This window comes from Petaurus breviceps, unplaced genomic scaffold (genome assembly GCF_028583685.1).
Source record: "Petaurus breviceps papuanus isolate PSGF00001 unplaced genomic scaffold, PetGlider_PUasm1.0 118, whole genome shotgun sequence".
Lineage (NCBI taxonomy): Eukaryota > Metazoa > Chordata > Mammalia > Diprotodontia > Petauridae > Petaurus > Petaurus breviceps.
In genome coordinates this window covers 22,201,133-22,225,737 of record NW_027185616.1, presented here as the reverse complement: position 1 = coordinate 22,225,737, position 24,605 = coordinate 22,201,133, and the positions used below count along the sequence as shown (strand labels likewise).

General features: G+C 40.1%; 1 protein-coding gene across 1 annotated transcript in view; it reads left to right on the top strand.

The window, feature by feature from the left end:
• The window catches only part of TRPM3 (transient receptor potential cation channel subfamily M member 3), a 732,143-nt gene that overhangs the window by 690,181 nt on the left and 17,357 nt on the right, over window positions 1–24,605 (top strand). The window contains 2 exon segments of the mRNA XM_069087002.1: window positions 22,695–22,845; window positions 23,214–23,413. Coding sequence (XP_068943103.1) covers window positions 22,695–22,845; window positions 23,214–23,413 — 351 coding nt within the window.

Here is a 24,605-nt window from a genome sequence, read left to right as displayed (position 1 = left end):
CTCTCTCCCTCCCTCTCCCTCTCCCTCTCCCTCTCTCTCTCTCCCTTCTTCTCTCTCATTCACTTTCTCTCTCTCTCTCTCTTTCTTTCTCTCTCTTTCTCTCTCTCTCTCTCTCTCTGTCTCTCTCTCTCTCTCTCTCTCTCTCTCTCTCTCTCTCTCTCTCTCTCTCTCTCCCTCTCCCTCTCTCTCTCTCTCTCTCTCTCTCTCTCTCTCTCTCTCTCTCTCTCCCTCCCTCCCTCCTCTTTCTTCCCCTCCCCTCTCCTCCTCCCTCTCTCTCTCTCCTCCTTCTTCTCTCTCCTTCACTTTCTCTCTCTTTCTCCTTCCCCCCACAATGCTAGCTGATCCAGATAACTCAGATGTTAAAGATGTAGTGCAATGGGCACCCCCTGAGGTCAGAAGGGAAAACCATGGTGTCCAGCACACACAAATAGACCCCCAATGCCACAAAATCATTCCTACCCACTTCAAGGCAGCAGCAATTGACTCTCTTCCCAAAAGAACAATCAGACCTCAGATATCTGTGCTATTCAGCATATAAAAGTGAAATTGCTTTTGTTAAGTAAGTGACTCATGAAATACATGACAATATGCTCTGCCGTTTGCACTGAATATATCATCTATGTTGATTTCATTATGTCATTGGTCAATTTAAAAGCCAAATAGGATTCCTCCTGTAGAGTTCTGTTAGAGAGACAGGCAGAAAGACAGAGATTCAGAGAGAAGGGATTGAAAGAAGAGAAAGGAGAGAGGGGAAAGAGAGAAGAGGGTGGGTAGAGAGGAGAGAGGGGGTTTCTTTGAGTGGTACAGAGCCTGCAAGCTAATTGTCCCCTCTTTGCTCAGCAATTGTATGAGAAGTTAAATAGTGCATGTGGGGAAAGCCAAAGCAAAAAGTTTAGTCACAAATCCCCCAAGTTTGGGTCCCACAAGGATTGGGTCTCTGCAGAGCCCCAAAGAACCGTCTTTGTTCCATGATTAGACAAGGGATGTAGCTGGAAAGGGCTCAGCTTGTTCCCTTTCTATGTGGGACCCAGAAACTAGCCAATTTTCATACTGTTTGTGGTTTCGTTTTAAAACTTTCCCACAGGTCTATTCAAACCAACTTGGCCAAAGAAAATGTCACTCTCTGATAATCATTTAGAATCAGAGCTGCATGAAATCATCAATTTATGGTCAATTATAACTGACTGAAAAAACACTTTAGTCCAGGCCTTATATGTCACTAAGTTTTTTCTATGAATACTGTTTATACCAAGGTGAAGTAAAGTATATAATTTGCAAACACACACACACACACCCTCCCTCCAGTGAAGTAGGTGCTTTCTCCAAGGCCATAGACTCAGCTGGTTACTTGTGAAACTATCAGCATCTTTGTGTGGTTCCTGCCAGCCTGAGGAAAAAAAGCCTAGTGTTCTTGTAAATTAGCTGCTTGAGCTTGGTAGAACAGCACCCTTCCCATCTCTTGGAAGAAAGAGGGAAAGCAAAAATAAAATGTCCTCTAATCCTGCATCGCCTGTGCTTTGGGATGAAAATGTGAACCTAGAAAATTTCCATGCAGGCTGTTGGCCTTCCATCACAGTTGGATTTTCTGCCTCAGAAAGGGTTAATGCACCTGTGGAATTTGAGAGCTCAGCTTCCCATCTGAGCTCTTCCTGTGTGCTAAGTAGCCGCAGCTTAGCAGTTTAGCTGAAATGAGAGCATCCCAGAATGCGTTCCCAAGTCATCAATAAGAACCTTCTTCCATTTATTGAGATAATCAGAGCACCAGCCCTCACACTGTCTTTCTTCTCTCACTCAAAGTGAAATTTCCTAAGAGTTAGAGAGATAATCAGCTCTGTATCACAAATGCAAAATGGAAGGTTTCTCTGGAGAAGTAGGCTCATGTTAGACTAAGCCTAAGATCTGATGCCCACTACAAAACTAGAATTTTCAAAATCCACAGTACCATTTTTTAGGTGAGGGTAGGGAGAGCCAGGCAGCCTAGGGAACATAATGGTTCAGCTGCTTCCACAGCTGAGTGCTATGGAAGAGGCTTATTCAATACTTCTATTAAGGCCACTGGAGAATTAGAGGGAAAAAAACACACAAAGGAAAAATGCATGGGCTTCAACAGAAAAACAGGATAGGAATGAACGAGAACCAAAATTCACCAAACATTATTAAATAGTTACTATGAGCAAGGTGGGGTGGGGAGTTTACAAAGATGAATACGGAAACAAGAGGCTTACAATTTAGTAGTAGAGACTATATATTCAGATTCTGTTGTGAAAATAATTACTCAGGCTATGACCAAGCCTGTCCTTGTACACTGCTTTCCATCTCGCTGGGATCTTGATCCTTGGTCTCTTGTCTGAATCTCTTCTTCTGTGTCCTTTCAAGTTACAAGCAAAATTGCAAAGAAACCAATGGGGACCTAGAGTGACAAGATTCTGTTCAACATCCATGATGCCCTGGTTGCCACCTAGATCAACTAGAGCAAAGGCCCAAAGAGCCAGATGCAATCAGTAGGGTTATCAACCTCTCCCCTACTTCCCCTGTTCAACCTTAAGGTTTTTTTAATATTCTTACTAGCAACAAAATGATTGGTCTTCCTACATATGCGAATTGTTATAATACAAAATAGAGTAAGTATACAGGGAGGTGGACAAGGTGTGTAACAGAGTCAAAGATGGAGTTTAACTCTCAGCTGGAAGGATGAGAGAACAATTGATAGAGAAGACAGCATTGAATCTGGGCCTAAAGATTAGGTGTCACCAGGTGGTGAAATTCACGGTGAGGGAGTTCATTCCAGATTTAAGGAACAGAATAAGAAAATGTAAGGAAGCAGGGAAGTGTAAGATGATTTAGTAAAACCCCAAAAGTAGGGGAGGTCCCTAGGTGCTAAAACATCAGCCTTGGAATTAGGAGGACCTGAGTTCAAATTTGGCCTCAGACACTTACTAACTGTGTGACCCTGGGCAAGTCTGGAATGAAATGGCAAACCACTCTAGTATCTTTGCCAAGAAAACCCCAAAATGGGGTCACAGAGAGTTGGACCCAATTAAAATAACTCAACGACAATAACTACTACTACTATAGGGGAAGAGGAGTAAAGTGTAAGTTACTGTAAGACTGGCAGGCAGATTAGAACCAGGTTATGAGAGTCCTTGAATACCAACTATGTTAAGCAGTCTGATATTTATACAGGGAGCAGAGGGAAACCATTGAAGATTTTGAACAGAGACTTAACATGATCATAACTGTGTGTTGGGAAGATTACTTTGGTAGTTGTGTGAAAGATTCTTGGGAAGGGGAAAGACTGATGCAAGGGAAACTAGATAGAAGAACAGCATATAGATTAAAATGGTCTAAACCAGATGTGATCATGGCCCAAACTAGGCTGGTATCAGTGGGAATTGAAATCGGATGAATGTGATGGATATTGTAGACATAGAATTAACAGGACTTGCCAAGTTACTGGATATAGGATAAAGGATAAAGTTGTTCAGTGAATATAGCAGACTCAACAAGGGCTGATTATCATTAAGACAATGTCAACATGGATCAGTTGTAGTAACGTTAACAGAGACCTGGAAAATCCAGCACAAAATGAATTGAAGCTGTGGCATTTATGCCCTGAAAATATGCTGTGGACATAGCCAACCCAGATCATTCAGGTCTAGGGGGACCAAAATCAAAACTTTTTACAAAAAAGGGAGGGCTCCATAAAAGAACACATCAGTAAGAGCACTCCCAGCTTCTGTGCTAAATTATAGCCAGGATGATAAATGAGCCATTGTTTGGCCCTCCTATTCAGGCCCAAAATGGACTGTGGTCAGGGAGGAAGGGGCTGTCATGAATTATCCAGGTTAGTAGGCCTGTCTTGTGCTAACCGGCCATCCTGATGTGTGAATTCACATCTACATATGCTCAGAATAGGGCAGCAAATAGTTTTCAGTGAAATCCAAATCCCACCAATATCCTTTCAAGTTGCAAGTGGAAAATGGATTGAATCCTATTACCCTTCTTGCTTTTTAGAATAAAACCCATGTGAAAAGCAACAACAGCTTTGGTGCTATCTATCCCAGTGACCGCACAAAGAATAGACAGGCTGGGCTTGAGAGAAAGAGGTGTAGAACCTTGGAGGACAATGAGGAAAGAAAAAGCACAGGTGCAAAAATGAGCACAGAAGGTCAGAGTCGTAAGAATGTCATCCTTTAATCCTCCCAAAGTCCTTGCCCAGTCTCTCCTCCAGCTTTTTAGCCTCAGAGGAAGAGGTGGCCCTCCTCCTTGCTAAATCTAACCCTGTCCACCTGGACCCTTTCAAGTTGTTCTATTTATATGAGCATTTATATGTATTTTGGGCCATATTGATTTTTTAAAATACATGTAATATAACCCCCAGGAACAATAATCCAGTGGCAATGATGAAGTCAGATGGAGCCACAGACTGCCTCTGTGATGCTGAGCTCAGCTTCACACCCTTAGTTTATATAGTTCATAGAAAGTCACAGTTTAGAGGTCATATGTCCTAGATTTTCAGTCCGGAAGGAATGTTGGAAATATCTGCTCCAAATCCTTTGTTTTAATATGAGGAAATTGAGTCCCAGAGAAGTTAAATAACTTTCTCAGGGTTGTACTGGTAAGTGGCAAGGTCAGGATTTGAACCCAAGTCCTCTGACAGTGAGTTCATGGCTTCTCCCGGCTCCAAGTCATACTTAGACTATTCTACCAGACTGACGTCTGCTGCTGCTAACTCCTGTGCTGTGAGTCTGATATTTGCTTTTGAATAAAACAGGGACACACACAGCCAAGCAGGCTCTGAAACTTCATCGCTTACATTCCCTAATGGATATATATGGATGGATTACTTCTGTTATGGCCAATCATTATCGTCAGCATCACTCAGGCCCAAAGTTGTTCAGTATAGCACTTTAAGGTTGGCAAAGCACTTTGCAAATACGAGCTCATTATGGTCTTACAACCGCCCTGGGAGGTAGGTCATATGATTATACCAATTTTACAGATAAGGAAAGTGAGGCCAGTAGAGGTTAAGGGGCCTGCCCAGGGTAACACATTCAGTAAGCATCTGAGGCTGGATTTGAATTTAGGACATCCTGACTCTAGGTCCACCACCCCTACACGTTGAGCCATCATCACAGCAGCAAATTCTCCATCCCCAGAGCCTAAAACAATAAAAGCCCACAAGGCAAAACCCTTCCACATGTTTATTCAGGGAGGACAGACTACAATAAGAATGGTCAATGGAGGATTTCCTCCTCTGTGTAGCTTTGGGGAACGGAGTCTACAAGAGGCATCATAGCATATGAGACAGGAAGACCTAGGTTCGAGTCCTCACTTCTGATACATACTAGCTATATGTCCTTGGGACTAGTGCCCCAAGCAACCCTCCAAGACTGTGAATTGCAGAGCTAGTGCCATCTGCATTGGTAAAGGGGTTTTCCTTACTTGGGAGGGGGAATTATATTTTGTTTTGATCAGCAATAGTTTATATTCCCTGAATCTACACTGCAATACAAGGCAGTCCAAGGAAGCTACCTGGTAATGAAATTTTGCCACAATCTATCCATAAATAGATAAACAAGAATTGGTGACAATAATGACAAAAATAAGAAAAGTCCATGTCCTTTGTCCAGATCTTCTCAATAACCATACCCATTCTCTCCTCTTTATCTCCAGTCTGAGTCTCATGTCTCCTTGCTAACGCCAACATCTTCACCTGACTCCTTAGTCTCACCCCCCTCCTAACCATCTGTGGCTTTTCTCCTTCCTCTCTCACATACATCTTTAATCAATTCAAGAAGAATAATGAACATTTATTAAGCACTTACTATGTTCCAGGCAAGCAATGGGAATGCAAATACAAGCAGAAAGAAAAATCATCCCTGGCCTCAAAGATCTTGCCTTCTAATAAACAGAGAGCAAACCTTTTGGAGGGGGCAGGGGGAATCAACAAAGGAGGTACCTTGTATGAGGCATGTTAGAGCCTGGATGTCCTCCTTAAATAGAGTTTATGTGAGAAGCCATTCAGCTAGCCAGGAGAGGTGGCTCCCAGTCTGTGAATTTTAGGGCTGGAATGAGCTTCCAGGATGAAGTTTTCCTAAACATAATAAAGTAAGTCAAGAGCCCAGTTGGATTATAGCCTGGGAAAGAAGGAAATGTGGATATTCTGAGAGCCTTCTTTAAATGAAGGTTCTAGGAATCCTCAATTAGAGGGAGAGAGGCAAGGGTACTTCCAATATGTGAATTTCAGAGCTGGAGTCAATGTCCAGAATCAGGGAGTTTCTAGGGCATGGTGGAGAATGCCTAGAGTATAGCAAGAAGAGGAATGAGGAATCTCTTTTTCTAATGGCTCTTTCCCTGTAATCTACAAATATTTTAACCCCTAAAAGAAATATTTTTAAAACAAACCTTTCTTTAAAAACAAATGTTAGGGGCAGCTATGTGGTGCAGTGAATAGAGCACCCACCCTGGAGTCAGGAGGACCTGAGTTCAATCCAGCCTCAGACACTTGACACATTAGCTGTGTGCCCTTGGGCAAGTCACTTAACCCCAATTGCCTTTCCTTCCCCCCTTAAAAAAAACAAATGTTAAAAAAATTGTTGTTATATGCAACTGGTAAATAAGATATACAGGCAATGGGGTACAGAAATCCATCTTACCCTACAAGAAAGGAAGGGGGGATATGCGAGGGCAGACTGAGGGAAGGGGTAACCAGTATGCTTGCCATCTTGGGTGGGGGGAGGGGAGATATGGGGAGAAAATTTAGAACTCAAAATCTTGTGGAAATGAATATTGAAAACTAAAAATAAATAAATAAATTCTGAAAAAAGAGAAACCTTTCCCTAACCCACTACCACCCGAGCTATCCTATATCTCTTTCCCTCTTCTAAAAAGTGTAATCTACATTCTATACTACCACTTTTTCACTACCCAAATATTACACTGAAACCTGGCTTCCATCCCAGTCACTACCCTGAAATGGTTGTCTCTATTGTGGCAATAATCTCTTTATCACTAAATTCAACAGCTTTTTTTCTGTTCTGATCCTCTTTAGATGTTCTGTATATGCCTTCTTTGCCCTTGATTCCTAAGACATTATATTCTCAGGTCTTCCTCCTGCTTCTCTGACCACTGACTACTCTATTCTTTTTTGCTGGTTCCACATTTAACATTTATATGGAGCTTACTATGTACCAAGTGCCATGCTAGGTAAGCACTTTACAGGTATTTTCATTTGATCCTCGTGACAATGCAGGGAGGCAGGTGATACTATTATCCCCATTTGACAGAGGAGAAGACTGAGGCACGTGGAGGTTAAGTGGCCTGCCCCAGGTCACACGGCTGGGATCTGAGCTCAAGCTGGGCAGTTCTGGTCACTCTGCTGCCTGAAATTCTTCCTCCTTTTCTTGTTCCTGAGGCTGAACTCTTAATGATGTATCTCCTTTAGAAGGATCTGCAATGTTTCCAGTTTTGATACAATCCAAACAACATCATCAGTAACTGAGCATATCTGGAGTGTCTCACCACCTAGAGGGAATCTCTCTTTCATTTAGGTTCTGTGGCCCTCATGACCCCTCCTTCTAACCATTGCACCAGCTTTCTGAATCATCTCCCTACGTCCAGTACATTCGCTGAAGTTTCCAAAATCTCTTTTCTGCATTGTTCTAAAGCTATCACTTCCCTACTCAAAAGCCTTCAGTGGCTCCCTAGAGCCCCTAAGATAACATACCAGATCCTCAGTCTGGCATTTATAAGCCTCTTTCACAAGACTCCCATTCATCTTTCCAATCTTATTTCATATTGCTCCTCTCCTTAAGTTTTTTATTCTTGTCATTTGGGCCTGCTCCTCCTCGAGCCCCTAGCTTTATTCAAAACATAGCTTAGGTGCCACCTTCAAAATAATTCCATATGCAATACCTCATCTAACCACTCCTCCCTCCCCCAACTATTAGCACTCTCTTTTTCTTGAAATTATGTTGCAAACTTTATACTTAATTAACCATATATATTTTATACCTCCCAGTAAAATATAAGCTCTTTAAAAGAGGGCAGGTACTGTTTAGTTTGTTTTTTTTTTTTTTGAGAAGAAAAGGCAAGGCAATTGGGGTTAAGTGACTTGCCCAAAGTCACACAGCTAGTTAATTGTCAAGTGTCTGAGACCGCATTTGAACTCAGGTCCTCCTGATTTCAGGGCCGGTGCTCTATTCACCTAGCTGTCCCTCCTTTTTTTTGTACTTCCATGGTCCCTGGCACAGAGTAGATGTTTAATAAATGCTTATTGATGGATTGCTTTATATGCACAGGGCCTTGAACACAATCAGAACTTACAAAACTAATTGAATTGAATAGGGTGGTGCCAAATGTGTTTGGCAAGCTTCTTTTTCCCTGCTTTATTTTTGAGTATTAATAATCAGAGAATCATTAAACAAGATTATTTATGTTGTGACATCTCTCAAGGAGTCTTACGTGATATTGGCACATGCACAGTAATTTTTTTGTTGAAGTGTGCCTTTAATATTGAACTTTACAAAATCAATTTTTATAACGAATAAACAAGAAACATACCAAGATCTTGTATTCACTACACTTCTTAGCCAATTGTATGATTGTTAACAAAAAAAATGTGATTTGCTATGAAAAACCATCTGCAAAAACCTTCTGCTCTTCTCATATTTGTTGTTTTGTTTTGTTTTTTTAAAGGGGGGAGGCAAGGTAATCAATTGGGTACTCTTCTCATACTTGGACCAAGAATGCCCACAATGTTTGTAAAACCATTCTTATAAAGTAGGAGTTATTTGTTGTTTATGCCTTCTAGGTCACTTCTTTGGAGGGTAATAATACAGTCTAGGTTCTTTTTCATTCTTTTAGAGAACCCTAGCACCTTTAAAATTGCAGCACAGGTTTTTGTGGGGGGGTTTTGCATACATTCAATCAGGTCTAAATGCTCTTTCTGACTTCATCTTCTTAAGGGACATTTCTATGTTCTTATATAAAACATCAAGTACTGAGATTTTTGAGACCAAATGACAAGAAGAGATTGCTGTAGATACACCAGTCTGTTCCATTTCACATCTCTGTCATTCACCTTCCAGTTTTGTCTATAAATATTCTCAGGTGCTACTCTATAATGTTTTTAAAATGAGTTCTAAATTGGGATTTAGTGTGAGAGTTTACTGATGAATTCAGAATGACATTTATTGATTTAATGATTTAATTTATTGATTTAATACTTAATTCACCAATCAAAATCTTTGCATTTTACTAGGGGTTTTCCAGAATAAATTTTTAGAAGAAAATAAAAGAATGACTCTCTCATGGTGGGATTTCATACACTCATAGCACACATTCAATCAAATAGAAAAATTGAGGTGGGTTAGTCCCAGTATGGTAAGCCAACTGATGGTGAAAAGAAATGAGAACAAAAATTCTAGAAAATCTATTTGATTTTATTTCTGCTTGCTTCCCACTTCTGGTTCAATTTCTGTGTTTTCAGGATGATCTGGCTTAGTTAGGTCTCAGGTCAAATGTTGAATATGCTCAATGTAATCTCCCATAATAACAACTCATATTCAAATAGTGCTTTATGATTACAAATCTTGTTCCTAGGGGCAGCTAGGTGGTGTGGTGAATAGAGCACTGGCCCTGGAGTCAGGAGGACCCAACTTCAAATCAGACTTCAGACACTTAACACTTATTAGCTGTGTGACCTTGGGCAAGTCACTTAACCCCAATTGCCCTGCCTTCCCCCTCCAAAAAGACAAAAGAAAAAGCTTGTTCCTATACATTAACTTATTTTATTCTCACAATAAGTCCTGCATAGTTATCCTCATTTTAGAGAAAAGGAAATTGAGTCTCAGAATTATTATGTGTATTTTCCATGGTCACATGGATAGTAAGAAGCAGTGTTAAGACTAGGTCTTCTAACTCCTGTCAGTGTTATTTCCATACTACCTACCCACCTCTCACTAAAGTAGGTATAGTTTGTCTGTGAAGACACACCCAAGAATAACATAACAATGATAATTATTTATCTCCTAAAAGATGATCAGACAATTTCCTACATGTAAGGAACAGAGTGTTGTGGAGGCCACTATAACTGAGACATGTCTTTTACCCCTAGAGATTATAGCCCAATAGCAGAATGAGATGTAGAGTGCAAGCCAGCCTGACGGGGCTGCTGACTTTTGGTAGCTGGAGAGACACTGTAATAAAAGGCAATCTTCAGGGCCAGCTACCCCGTGGCCTTCTCCTTGGTAGCAAGACTGGCCTGGCACATAGTAAACACTTAATAAGTGTTTACCTATCATTCTGAGGTTCTTTCCATCTCCAAGTCTATGAGACTTTATTTTCTCAGTGTTTGAATGCTCCCCCTAGTAAGAGAGATCAAAAATCCCTCCATGTCAGCCTTCCTTAAAATAATAGGTAGCATCTATTTAAAGCCACCAGCAAGTATTATATGTAATGGGGAAAAGCTAGAAGCATTTCCCATAAGATCAGGGGTGAAACAAGGGTGTCCACTATCACCCCTCTTATTCAATCTGGTACTAGAAATGTTAGCAGTAGCAATTAAAGAAGAAAAAGAAATCAAAGGAATCAAATTAGGCAAAGAAGAGACCAAGCTATCATTCTTTGCAGATAATATGATGATATACTTAGAGAATCCTAGAGAATCAAGTAAAAAATTACTTGAGACAATAAATAAACTTTGGCAAAGTTGCAGGATATAAAACAAACCCACATAAATCCTCGGCATTCCTATATATTTCCAAAGAAATTCAACAGCAAGAGATAGAAAGAGAAATCCCATTTAAAGTTTCTGTAGACATTATAAAATATTTGGGAATCTACCTGCCAAAACAAACCCAGGACCTCTATGACCACAACTACAAGACACTTTTCACACAAATAAAGTCATATCTAACTAATTGGAAAAATATCAATTGCTCGTGGCTAGGTTGAGCTAATATAATAAAAATGGCAATTTTACCTAAATTAAATTATATATTTAGTGCCATACCAATTAATTTACCAAAAACTACTTTATAGAGCTAGAAAAAATAGTAAAAGAAATTCAGAATATCAAGGGAATTAATGAAAAGAAATGCTAGGGAAGGTGGACTAGCTATACCAGATTTCAATCTGTATTATAAAGCAGCAGTCATCAAAACTACTTGGTACTGGCTGAGGAATAGAGGAGTGGATCAGTGGAATAGATTAGGCACATGAGATTCAGAAGTCAACGACTACAGTAATATATTGTTTGAAAAACCCCCAGACCCTGGTTTTGGGGATAAGAACTCACTATTTCACAAAAACTGCTGGGAAAACTGGAATATAGTATGGCAGAAACTGAGCATAGACCAGTATCTGACACAATAGTACCAAAATCAAGTCTAAATGGGTGCATGATCTAGGTATAAAGGTTGATACCGTAAGCAGTCTCCTAAAACAAGGAATAGTTTACCTATCAGACCTGTGGAGAGGGAAAGATTTTATGACTAAACAAGAATTAGAGAACATTATAAAATGTAAAATGGATAATTTTGACTACATGAAATTGAAAAGCTTCTGTACAAAGCCAATGTAACCAAGATTAAGAGGGAGGTGGGAAATTGGGAAAGAATCTTTACAACCTATGTCTCTGCCAAAGGACTCATTTCTAAAATACACAGAGAATTGAGTCAAATTTATAAGAATACAAGTCATTCCCCAATTGATAAATGGTCAAAGGATATGAACAGGCAGTTTTCAGAGAAATAAATTAAAGATATCTTTAAGCACATGAAGAAATGCTCTAAATCACTATTGATTAGAGAAATGCAAATCACAATAACTCTGAGGTACCACATCTCACCACTGAGATTGGCTAAGATGACAAAACAGGAAAACGATAAATGCTGGAGAGGATATGGGCAAATTGGAACATTAATGCATTGCTGGTGGAGTTGTGAACTGATCCAGCCTTTCTGGAGAGCAATCTGGAATTATGCCCAAAGGGCTATTAATACTTTCATACCCTTTGATCCAGCAATACTACTCCTAGGGTTATATCCCAAAGAGATCATAGAAGTGGGAGGAAGACCCATATGTACAAAAATGTTTATAGCAGTTCTTTTTGTGGTGGCAAAGACTTGGAAATTAAGGGGGTGCCCATCAATTGGGGAATGGCTGAACAAGTTGTGGTATATGCTTGTTATGGAATACTATTATGCTATAAGAAACAAGGAGCAGACGGTCTTCATATTTACCTGGAGAGGCTTATACAAACTGATGCCGAGTGAGAAGAATAGAATCAGGAGAAATTTGTACACAATTACAGACACAACATATGTGTGATGACTAGCTTTGATAGACTGGACTCCTCTCAGCAATGCAGTGATATAAGTCAATCCCAAAAGACTCATGATGGAGAGAAATGTGTGCATCCAGAGAAAGAACTAGAAAGAACTGAGTTTATATCCAGGTGGAAACAAAATACCTGATCTTTTTCCTTCTCTTATTTGGTTTTATGTCCTCTTTACCATTTTTTCATTCCAGCTGATACAATCCATCTTTATAACCTGACTAATGAATAATGTGAAAGTATTTACAGATCCTATACTTGACTATAATCCGCCATGGGGGGAGGGGAGGGAGGGGGACAAAATGTGAAACTCAAGGAATTGTGGAATTGAATCCTATAAACTAAAAGGAAACAAACAAATTAATTTTAAAAAATTTAAAAAAGGGAAAAAAATCCCTCCATGTCTGTGGTAGATGGTCATGAGTTGCTACAACTGAAAAATATTATATGGTAGCCAAACTTCTTCTTGATGAGCATCTCCATACTTGGGTAGGAGAATCCTTGGATCATGTGCCCAGGACTGACCTTAAAGTCATTTCAATTTATAGGACTGGCTAGAGCTTGTACCTTGCCTTGTAGGAGTACTTCAAAATGACACTGAGGTATCAGAAGAGGATGTCAGTAGAAGTATTCCTCGTTACTAGTGAAAAATGAGGGCTGCCTAGAGAAAAAATAGCAAGTGTCCAGTGACTACTCTAAAAAGGCTTGCCACTAAATTCTTCTCCAATCCAAGACCTTTAGGCAAGAAGCCCTCAGGAAGCTGCATGAGTATAAAGAGAAGAAGAATCAACACTTGCATTGACTTCCCTTGAAAAGACTTGTGTCAGAATGAAACAGGTGAAAAGAGTTATCTAAATCTGATTCATCCATAGTTTAAGCCTCAGGAGCTGTGTTAATGACATTCTAAATCCTCGGTGACAGATTGTATGGCTTTTCAAAGGGAGTTGGAGAAATCCTCTTTGTCTCCTTATCACTTCAAGCTGGATTTTTAGCAGAAAATCCTTTCTTTTAAAAAAATGGGATAAATGTAGTCAGATGCTAGGCTAAGCTTTTGATTCCTTTGCCTGTGATATGGAATAGGCATTTGAGACATTTTCTCAGACAGGAGAGAAAAAAGATCTTCAAGATTGCCATTTTTCACTCTATATTTTAAGGATGATACAGATTATATCACTCATTGAGCAGTATTTAATTTTTAATATCCCTTTATCTCATATTTAAAGTTGTCATACTATAAGTATTTTAACCCACTGGACACAAGAGTCTACTAAATTATGTGTTTATTAATATGAATCTAATTTTACTTCTCTAGCCAGAATTTTGGTCTTAACGAGTTCCAAAATAAGTCCAAAGTTATTTTTGTCAATGGGAACAGAAAAGCAAAATAAGAATCTAAGTGTCGGCCCAATCTTCCTGTGCATTTTTTTTTTGGTACTCAAAAATATCCTCTACATAGTGTGTAAGCACACAGCCCAGGGCCCACAAGAACTCTCAGCTTTCAAGGAATGGCCCAACACCAAGTCAACACCAAGACCTGGAGATACTCCCAGAAAATTTTCTAATATACTCAGGCTATAGCACATCTAAGTTCCCCAAAAGTAGACGACAGTAATTCCTAGATCCTATATAAGAACTGAAGATAGTCTATACAAATCAAGCATGGGACAGCTTTTATCTTACCCCAACAGAAAATGCTGTAGATACAAAGGACCCACAGGAACTCATAAGACATTTTCATATAATGCATTCAGATAGCCCATCATCTCCCCCAGAAGTGAAATGAACTTGAGATTGCTCTCAGGGAAACTCTTTGACATGCTGGTAAATCCATCTTTCCCACAGAGCTGTCCACAATTCTTCCAAAACCCATAATACCACCCTTTGGTTGATTTTCTCCCCCGATAGGTTAGCCTACTTTTAAGGCTATTAAACAAGGAATAGCATCCTCATTCTACCAGCACCGGATGAATGACTCACTAGCTTTGCTATCCAATAGGATAATGCATATGAACTATATGGATGGTTTTATTCTTTCCCAAAAAAAAAATACTCTGTATAAAGAAATCCTCTCTCTCACTAGGACGTCTGAATCCTGAACTCTTGAGCCTGGGACCTCTCAAACATGGGAACTATTGAACTTGTGATTACACGTGGAACAATTTCCCAAAGCTGCCATTGCCCAAGAAATCTCCCTGTCCAGGGAATTTGAAATAGTTTTTTCCTCTACAAAGAAATTTGAGATTCATAAACATTGTCTATGGACTAATCTCTCACAAGAATTGGGTACATACATTTTTTTCTTCTATGTGCCTTTCTAATCAAGTCAATAAACATTTATTAAGCATCTGCTATGTGACAGTCACTATTCTAAATGCTGAGGAAGCAAAGAAAAAAGATAGTACCTGCCCTCAAGAAATTCACAATCTAATGGGATGGACAACATGTAAACAACTATGAACAAACAAGATCTATAAAGAATAAATTGGAGAGAATCAACAGAGAGAATGCAGTAGAATTAAGTGTAACTAGGAAAGGCATCTTGTAGAAGGTAAAATTTTAACTGAGATTTCAAAGAAGCCAGGAAAGTCAGGAGATGAATATGAAGAGGGGAAAAATTCTAAGCATAGGGGACAATCACTGAAAAAAATGCCCAGAGCTGGGAGGTGGAATATTTTGTGCAAGGAAAAGCAAAGATCCCAAAGTACATAGAGAGAGGGGAGGCAGAGGAATACTGGAAAGGTAGGAAGAAGTAAGGTTGTTAGGAGCTTTAAAAGGCAAACAGAGATTTCACATTTGATTCTAGAGGCAATAGAGAGCCACTGGAGTTTATTGAATCGGTGGGTAACATGGTCAGACCTATGCTTTAGGAAGATCAGTTTGAGTCAGGAGTCAAAGATAACACAGAGGTTGCAAGCCTTCATGACTAGGAGGAGGATGGTATCCAAGACAGTAACAGGAAAGTGAGGAATAGTAGAGGTCTTGAGGAGAAAGAAGAGTTTGGTTTTCAGTATGCTGACTTTAAAATATCTATGGGACATCCAGTTCAAGAGGCAGTTAAAGATGTGTGACTATAGGTCAGGAGAGAGATTAGGGCTGAATCTGGGAATCATTAACATAGAGACAAGGATTGAATCCATGGGAGCTATTGAAATCACCAAGTGAAATTAGTACAGAGGAAAAAGGGAAGAGGGTCATGGACAGAACCTTGGGGGATACCATATAATCTGCCAAAACATACAGCAAAGGAGACTGAGGAGTAGGCAGACAGGATGACCAGGTGAGGTCAGTGTCACAAAAACCCCACAGAGAAAACAATATCAAGGAGAAAAGGATAATCAATAGTGCCGAAAGCTGCAGAGGAGTACAGAAGAATAAGGACTGAGCGAAGACCGTTGGATCGGGTATCAACAAATCACTAGCAACTTTGGAGGGAACAATTTCAGTTGAATGATGACTGTAGAGAGTTAAGAGAATGAGAGGAAGAGAAGTGGAAGCACTGATTATAGTCAGCCTCAATAGGAATTAAATGACTTCTAAGGTCCCTTCCACCTGTAAATCTATGATCCTGTGATTAGAGATACTAGACAATCCATTTAGTCTCATTGTGCTTCAATTTTCTCATTTGTAAAATTCAAGGGGTAGTAGGGAATGTTGGATTAGACCAGGGGTTCTTAATCTGCGATCTGTGAACTAGACAGATGGAGGGATAGATAGATAGATAGACAGACAGATAGACAGATAGATAACTGTTGCAGAATAATTGGTTTCCTTTGTAATTCTATGGATTTTATTTTATGCAATTAGGAACTTTATTCTGAGAAAGGGTCCACAGGCTTCATCAGACTGCCAAAGGGGTCCATGACCAAAAATGGTTAAGAACTCCTATACTAGATAAATCCTAAAGTTCATTTCAGTTCTAACATTCTCCAATTCTATATTGGCATGCTCACATGCAGAAGGTTTCACTACCACAGTGAGTTGTCTAGTCCTAAGATCAAGCCATTCTCAGAACACCATCCCAGTTTCTTCAGGGACTTCACAGATCTTCGAGGCTGAATGACAAGAATGCAAGGCAAGTTGCAGGCAGGACACAATGTTTAGATGGCAGAGGTTAAAGAACCCCACAGTCCTATGGTCCGAGGCTGATCCTGTAAACATCTGGGCAGCACAGTATATATAGCCGGGAAAGGTGTGGGTCACATACCTTACAGATCAAGAGGAGTAAAAGGATGGTGAAAATTAGGCCAAGTGGGTGAGGATGAATGTCTTTGAAAAGTAAAGATTCCAAAATAATGAGAGAACATTTATATTACCAAAGGCTGCTCCTCATTTGGAGAGACAAGAGAAGGATGTAGAAGCCAAAACTAGAGTAGAAGAAAGTTCTGCCAATCCTCTTCCTGAAGACCGGGCACAATTATCTTCTCTTGCCAAGGATCAGTGTCTTTTTCCCCCTATCTCTTATTCTGAAAGAACGCATCTGGGATGGGAGGTGAAATGTCACATACAGGGCATACAACTCGAACAAAGTACATGAAGGGGAGTAAGTAACCTATGGAATAAGACTAGAAAGCCATGTGGGAGACAGATTGTGGAGAGTTTTAAATGATAAACTGAATATTTTATCTTTAAACTTAAAACTGAATGTTTTATCATAGAGGCATTTAGGAGCCACTGAAGATTTTTTTTTTAATAGGTGGGTGATATGATCAGCTCTGTGGTTTAGGAATATCAATTTATTCATTGTGTGGAGGCTGGATGGAGGGAAAAACTAGAAGCAGAAAAACCAATTAGAAAGCTATTATAATAGTCCATGGAAGAAGTAATGACTGTCACATCTGGGACAGAGTCTGCATACTGTAATGGTAATAGGAATTTGAAGACTTTCCCTGCTTTGAAGATAAACTCCGTCCCCTAATAGGCTGAATGCAATCACATAGAGCCTGTGGTGGAAGGAGTTTGCTGAAGGGTGTGACAGAGCCCACAGGAGGCTGGGAGTCAGAGCAGCTAGAGAGGAGAGAGGAGAGCAGGCAAGCAGACAGTTAGGCTTGTGAGCAAATACTGGTTTGTGGGAAGGCTGAGAGATGCTGTGGCTCTCTGCGCTGTTATGGCTTATTGACTTCTTTGCTATTATAATGGAATCAGCTTACTGGTTTTGGGATTTGGTTTTCTGGTGTCTGAATAAATGTTTTGCTTCTGTCTTATATGTGGAGAGTCTGTTGTATTTTGCAATTGAGCACCATGCAGGTATATTTATAGCGATTGTGGTCACTGTGAATATTGTTCTGGCACTACATGTGCAGAGAGAGAGAACAGGATGGATGTAAGACATGCTGCAAAAGTCAAACAGACAAGGCTTGGGAAGCTCTTGAGATAAATTCTCAATACACAAAAAGAAATTATTGTGATGAGGGAAAAGAAGAGTTATAAATAAATAAAGTAATGTGGGTACACAAGAAGCTCATCAATAAACTTGAAATTTTAAATGATATTGACAAAATATAGAAATAAAGCAAGGTATTGGCAGATGAATATAAAAGCATGACATAATTCTATGAAATTAACCTCAGAAGTACTAAAGTTCAGAATTAACTTACAGGTCATTTTAAAAGAATAAGATAAGGAAACTGTGGCTAGATAGCAGGTATATGAAAAACATACAGGAGTTCTGGTGGACTGCAAGATACATCAGCAATGTGATGCAACTCCCCAAAATGTCAATAACATTTTAAGCTGAATTAGGAGAAGCATAATGCCCAGAAGCAGAGAAGTCATTTTTTGGGGGGTGGGGAGGAGTTGGGAGAGGTTCCAGACATCTGATTTCATTGATCTAGGGAACTTTCAATATGGAAAACTCCCTCCACCAATGCAGAGCCACAACTCTTCTGTACCCTCTTGGTCACAATTCCCAAGTCAGCAATCTGGCAATTGCTGTATTTAGCACATCCAGCACATTGCTTCACATAGATTATAATCACGGCATGCTTCCTGTCATGGAGACATCCCCAAAGTAAGAAAGTTGTAACTCGTTTTTGCTCAGGTGGTTATTTTCCCTACTGCTGTTAGTATTTCCTACTTTGAGTATGGTATTCTCTTTACCCTAATGGATCCTGTGTTTCTTAAGATTGTGTGAGTTCTTAATGATTAATTTGTATTGCCAGTGAAGTTATCATTCACTCCATTTATGGGTAACACCTATACCTTGCAGGAGCTAAGTAAGCAATTTGACACGTGTGCTTTGGGGCATGAAACAAGGAAAAGAACATGAAAACTATCCTGCCTAGTCTTAAATTCCATTCTGCTCTCTGACCAAGCCTAGAGGTCACCTCAGTGATCATTAGCTGAACACTCCCAGTGAACTAGATGCTGCCACAGCAATCACGGTACTCAACATTGCCCATGGCTAATGAGCTCACCCAATCCAACCACCTTACAGAATCACAACTGGACAATACAAGGCACATGTTCATCGTGGGCAAGATTTACAACACCCATAACAGTTCTCAGGAATGAACGCTGCATGTGCAAATGAGTAGGTCTTATGCATCACTGGCTTTTCATTTTGAAAATGAGTTTCTCTCACTCTGGACACTGCTTCTATCAACGTATCCTAAGATAAAAATAGCTTTCTTCACTGCCAGGTCCTTTGGTTGACTGACATCAAGTTTGCAGTCCACTAAAACCTCCAGATTGTTCTCACATAAACTGCTGTTCAACTTTGTTCTTGACCTTCTTTTTGACAGGAGGCAGGATGGCAGAATGAGAAAAGTATTTAGAGACAGAAGGTTTGGCTTTGAGTCCCAGTTCTAACACATACTACCTGTGTAATGCTAAGGAAATCATTTAACTTCTCTGAGGCTTCTTAATTTATAAAATGGAGAACTTATGACCTCAAACGGTTGCTGATTAAAAGCACTTTGTAAACTTGGTAAAAAACAAATAACAACTCTCTAGTATCAGTAGTAGTAACAGTAGGAGTGATGGTGGTGGTGGTGGTAGTAAGCATTTATAAAATGCTTTAAGGTTTGCAAAATGCTTTACAAATTTTATCACATTTTATCCTCACAACAACTTTGGGAGAAAGATGCTATTATTACTCCCATTTTACAGCTGAGGAAGCTGATGGAGATTTAAATGACTTAAATTCTACACAATCTACATAGCATGTAAGTATCTGAGACCAAATTTGAACTCATTCTCCTGTGAAATAATTATCAGTGACTCAACAAAAGGAACCAATTCATTGTACCAAAGCACACCCAGAAGCAATACCTCATGGAAACCCAGAATTCATTTGGCAGCACTTAATCCCTTTTTTGCCCAGCACCAGGTATCCCAGAGCCCCCGAGACCTGAGACCCAATTACTTTAATCAATGAGCTAGGGCAAACTAGGAAAAAAAACTAAGCAAGGCTCATCAAAACGCTAAAGTTCCAAATTCTGTCTCAAACTCTGTCATAGTGACTACAAATTCTCTTTCATTTGAGTACTAACAAGAAAGCATACTTCACCAATGTACCTCCTGTTTTACTGGCTTCCCAATCCCAGGCTTTCTGGCTTAGGTGGAGGTGGCCTGACCCTCCTCTTATTGATTCCAAATCCTCATGCCTATCAGTCCCCAACTTCCCCCCAATTCATCATCTCACCTATTTCCCAGCTTCCTTTGGGACTGTCTTGTTGTCAACAAACTCCCCTATGTCCTTATATTTTTCAAACAATATTCTTTTCTTCTCGCAATGATCAAAACCTGATTCTTTCCTGAGGATACCACATTCCTTACAACTTCCTTGAGACATAAATGTCCATTCCTTCTCCATATCCCCCGACAGTTGTGTCTGGTCTTCAGCAAAGATAATAGCACATCTTCCCCTCTGTTCTTGTTGAAGCTTTTACAACCTTCCCTTGTCCTCCCCAACTCATAGCTCTTCTCACTTAAATCCAATTCACTTTCAAGTCATGGCATCATCTTAGAGGACAAAGGACAACACACACACACACACACACACACACACACAACCAATTCAAAGGAAAAGAAGGAAGAGAAAGGACACTCTTTACTCCATACAGCATACACACCATTTTTCTACCACCATCTTTCAATGATCTTTCCATTTCTGTGGTTAATTGATTCCACTTGCACCTCCATCTTTGTTTCTGCCATTTACTGACCTCCAAGTTATTCTGCCTATTTTTTCAAAGACTTTATTCCATCACCCTTTATTAGGCTCAAGGACTAGACTCATGCTGAGCTCTAGCAACTCAACCGTATGATTCTTCAACCAACTCAAACTCCAATGAGCCCACTCCGTATCATCCACAGACTATCATAAGCATTCCTAAAAACACCATCATCTTTCAAAATTGCACCACCTCCAACATCAAGAACTTAGAAATTTCCCTCCGCAACCATAACCCAATATCCTTCTACCATTCCCTCTCTCTCATTTACCTAGACCTTTATCATTCTTATGACCTTTATACCCTTCATCCATCCCAATTGCCCAAGGACATCTCCCTCAAACTGGTTCCACTTGCCTCCACGGCCATCTTTGACTACATAGTCTGCTATTTGGTCATTTCACTAACTACTACCTTAAAATCCCTTGCTTCCCTGACATCACCCCATTTCCAAAATGTAAATCCCTGCTCTAGGAAACTCATCATCCTACAAGATCTGATTAGAGGGTGGAGCCATGAGCTCCAAAATCTCCATTTAAGGAGGGAGCTCAGCTCAGAATACCTCATTTCTCACCTGGCTACCCTACTTTGGGACTTCCCCTACTTTTCCAACATACCTCAGGAAGTTCATCATTGGGAAAACCTCATCAACCTGCAAGATTGCATCAGTTTTGGGACTCCACCTCATCGCTGCCCTCTGCCTGTGATTAGACAGTGGAGCCATTAATTCCAAAACTTCCATTTAAGGGGGGAACTCAGCTCGGAACATCTCATTTCTCATCTCGTTACTTTGGAACTTCTCGACTTTTCTACCATCTCCCCCGCCCTTTCGAGTATCATACCAAGTGTTTCCTTTTGTGTGTTAATCCCCAAGTTAGATTATAAACTCCAGAGCAGGGATTTTCTTTCTTTTTCTTTTTTAAAATTTGAATCCCCAACTCTTAGCACTTGCCTGATACACAGCGGGTGCTTAATAAATGTTTATTGACTGACTGCCTGACTGAATCCTCACTGAGTAAACCTGACTTCTCCCCTCAGGTTTTAAGGCAGGTATTATTTTAGAAAATCATGAAATCAAGCTCATTTTACCCACTACAAATTAATGGTGTAGAACCTCACGAGGGTTTTTGTGCTGCTCAACAATTTATCGGCATTGGTCGATAGTTTCCTTATTTGGAAGTTCCCCTACGCCAATGAAATCACAGGTCTAGTCTTTATCTCTATCTTACCACGTGGGAATACCTTGAGAAAAGGAAAAACAATTCATGCCCTCGAAGAGCTTCCTTAATGGGGGAAACGCCACATAAGTACAATGGCGCATACAAGATAAGAAGAAGTTAGCAGTATCCCTCAGTTTCCTCATCTATAAAATGGGGATAAAAATATTCATTGCACCCTCCTCACAGGGTTGTTGTGATAATCAAATAAATCTATAAGGTTCTTTTTACATCTTAAAAAGCATTAGATACATATCAGCTATCTAATGAGGTTAGATTTTGTTCATGATGCCCAGAAAAGCATATACACTTTCTCTGCTTCAAAATACATCACCTCTATTTCTTCCTACTTATGAAATTCCCATCCCTCAATCAACTGGCCCTCCACGTATCTCCCAAGATGTTGCATTCCTTCTCCCATGCACCCTATCATATAAGAATAGCAAATCCTTTCCTGAGGTTTCTCCTTACAACAACTAACAATGACTAACTCATTAATCGGTGATCAATGGTGATTGGTTCCTTGCCAATAGCTGACCTGTTTTCATTTCCATGGTGCTTTTGTTAAGGTAACTTGACAAATCAGAGAGATGGTAGATTAAATTACCTCCACGATTCCTTCCAACCCAAAGGTTCTGTGCATCCCTGAGAAGTCAACAGAAAGGTGTTCCAGAAACCATCGCTGAGCCTTCCTGAGAAAGGCAATGTTTCAGAGACTAAAAGGAAAGTCGCTCTTTGAAAATACAAGCCTTCTGGAATTAGTGGACATACAACATACATGGATTTCTATAGAGAGGCAACCAACCAGAAGATTCATGGAGGGTTTTCTTCTTCTTGTTTGTTGGAGTTCTTTATTGTTACTTTTGTGTTTGGGGGCAAAATGATCCTTAATTATTGATCAAGAAACGATGGCACTAAGGACTATGCGCTCTCACTTCTTGCCTCTTTTACTTCCTTCAGCTCCCTGTGGACAAAACGAAACCCGAGAGGATGGCAAAATAATCCAGTTGCCTCCCTGCAAGACAGGAGCCTGGATTGTGCCAGCCATCATGGCCTGTTATCTCTTAGTGGCAAATATCCTGCTGGTCAACCTCCTTATTGCTGTCTTTAAGTAAGTGGCAAAGTGGCGTTTGGGGATTCGATTTCAGTGCAAGGGTAGGATTAAAAAGCCATAACAAGAAATTACTGTACCTGAGGGAAAGGAGGTTAGTTATGGTATGTGAAGGTGAAGCTCACTTGGGCTGTTGCCAGAGGGGAAGGAAACAAGCCCTCGAATTCCTACTGGTTGCTACACTCCTGAAGGAATATAGTCACAAGGAGGAAGAGGTTCACCCTGGGAGGGTACTATTGTAGCCCTTTAAATTTTGTCACCTTAGGACAAAGCCACAGTCATCTTGTCCTAGCCACACCTCTTTAAAAAAAACAACAGTCCTTAACAGAACAGAGGATCTCACTGCTTTCTATTTGCTCTTTTTTCAGCAATACATTTTTCGAAGTTAAATCTATATCCAATCAAGTGTGGAAGTTTCAGAGGTATCAGCTGATCATGACATTTCATGAAAGACCCGTCCTGCCACCACCCCTAATTATTTTCAGCCATATGACCATGATATTCCAGCACCTTTGCTGCCGTTGGCGAAAACATGAGAGTGATCCAGATGAAAGAGACTTCGGTCTAAGTAAGTTTTGGGTACCTGATGCAGGATGCTCCAAATCAGAAATTCCTGTGCATTCTTACAGTTACCTGTATGAAAGAAAACATACTCATATTGCTTTTTCCATTGGTTTGCCAAAGGCTCCACATGGCCCTAGAGTTCCTTGGGGATTGGCACTTAAAAAGTAGTGGTAGTGAAGGATTGAATTACCTGCCCTTGACCTCTCACCCCTAGTGTCAGAAAATAAAACCAACAGGTCAGGGCACAGTGGATAGAGCAATGGTCCCAGAGTCAGGAGGACCTAAATTCAAATCTAGCCTCAGACACTTAAGACTAAGCTGTGTGACCTTGGACAAGTCACTTAACCCCAATTGCCCTGCCTTCCCCCCTCCAAAAAGAGAAAAAAAACCAACAGGTTTCAGGAGATGAACCCCAAAACCTTTCACACTCATTCTGTTGTAGACTACTCTCTATTCAGAAAGCTCTGGGTTCAGGGCGGCTAGGTGGTACAGTGAATAGAGCACCGGCTGTGGAGTCAGGAGGACCTGAGTTCAAATTCGACCTCAAATATTTAGCACAAAACTAGACTGTGACCTTGGGCAGTTAACCCCAATTTCCCTGTCGTCCCCCCTGAAAAAAAATTAGTAGCAGATAAATATATATCCTTGCAAAGACTTAAAAAAAAAAAAAAGACCTGGGTTCAAGTCCCATACCAGACACTTAGTAACTGTTTGACTCTTGGGAAATCAATTGACCCCTCTGGTCTTCAGTTCCTTATCTATGAGGGAGGTCAGAGCATAGTTTCTAAGGTATCTTTCAGCTATAAATCTGTGATCCCATGACCTACACCAAACCAAACTATCCTTTTAAATCTGTCATTTGCAACCAGTTCTCTGTCCTGGTAATCTCCACTTTCATTAACAGCTAAAAAATCAGAAATTTCAGAAAGGAATAAAAAAGTTGCTGTAAGATTCCCAATTTCCATATGAAATTCTAATTCTGACAAATGAAAGCTGATTTTTAAAATGTTAAGCTCTTCTTCCTCTAGGTGTGAACTAACACAGTCAAAATCAGGGACAGATTGAGTATTTCTTAATGGGTCAGATCCCTCACCAGGAAATGCCCTGAAGATGACAGAGCACACTCAGGATCTTAGAGCAATTTGACACTTGGTTCAGTTCATTTAGTGTTTATTTCTTAAGTACCTACTATATGC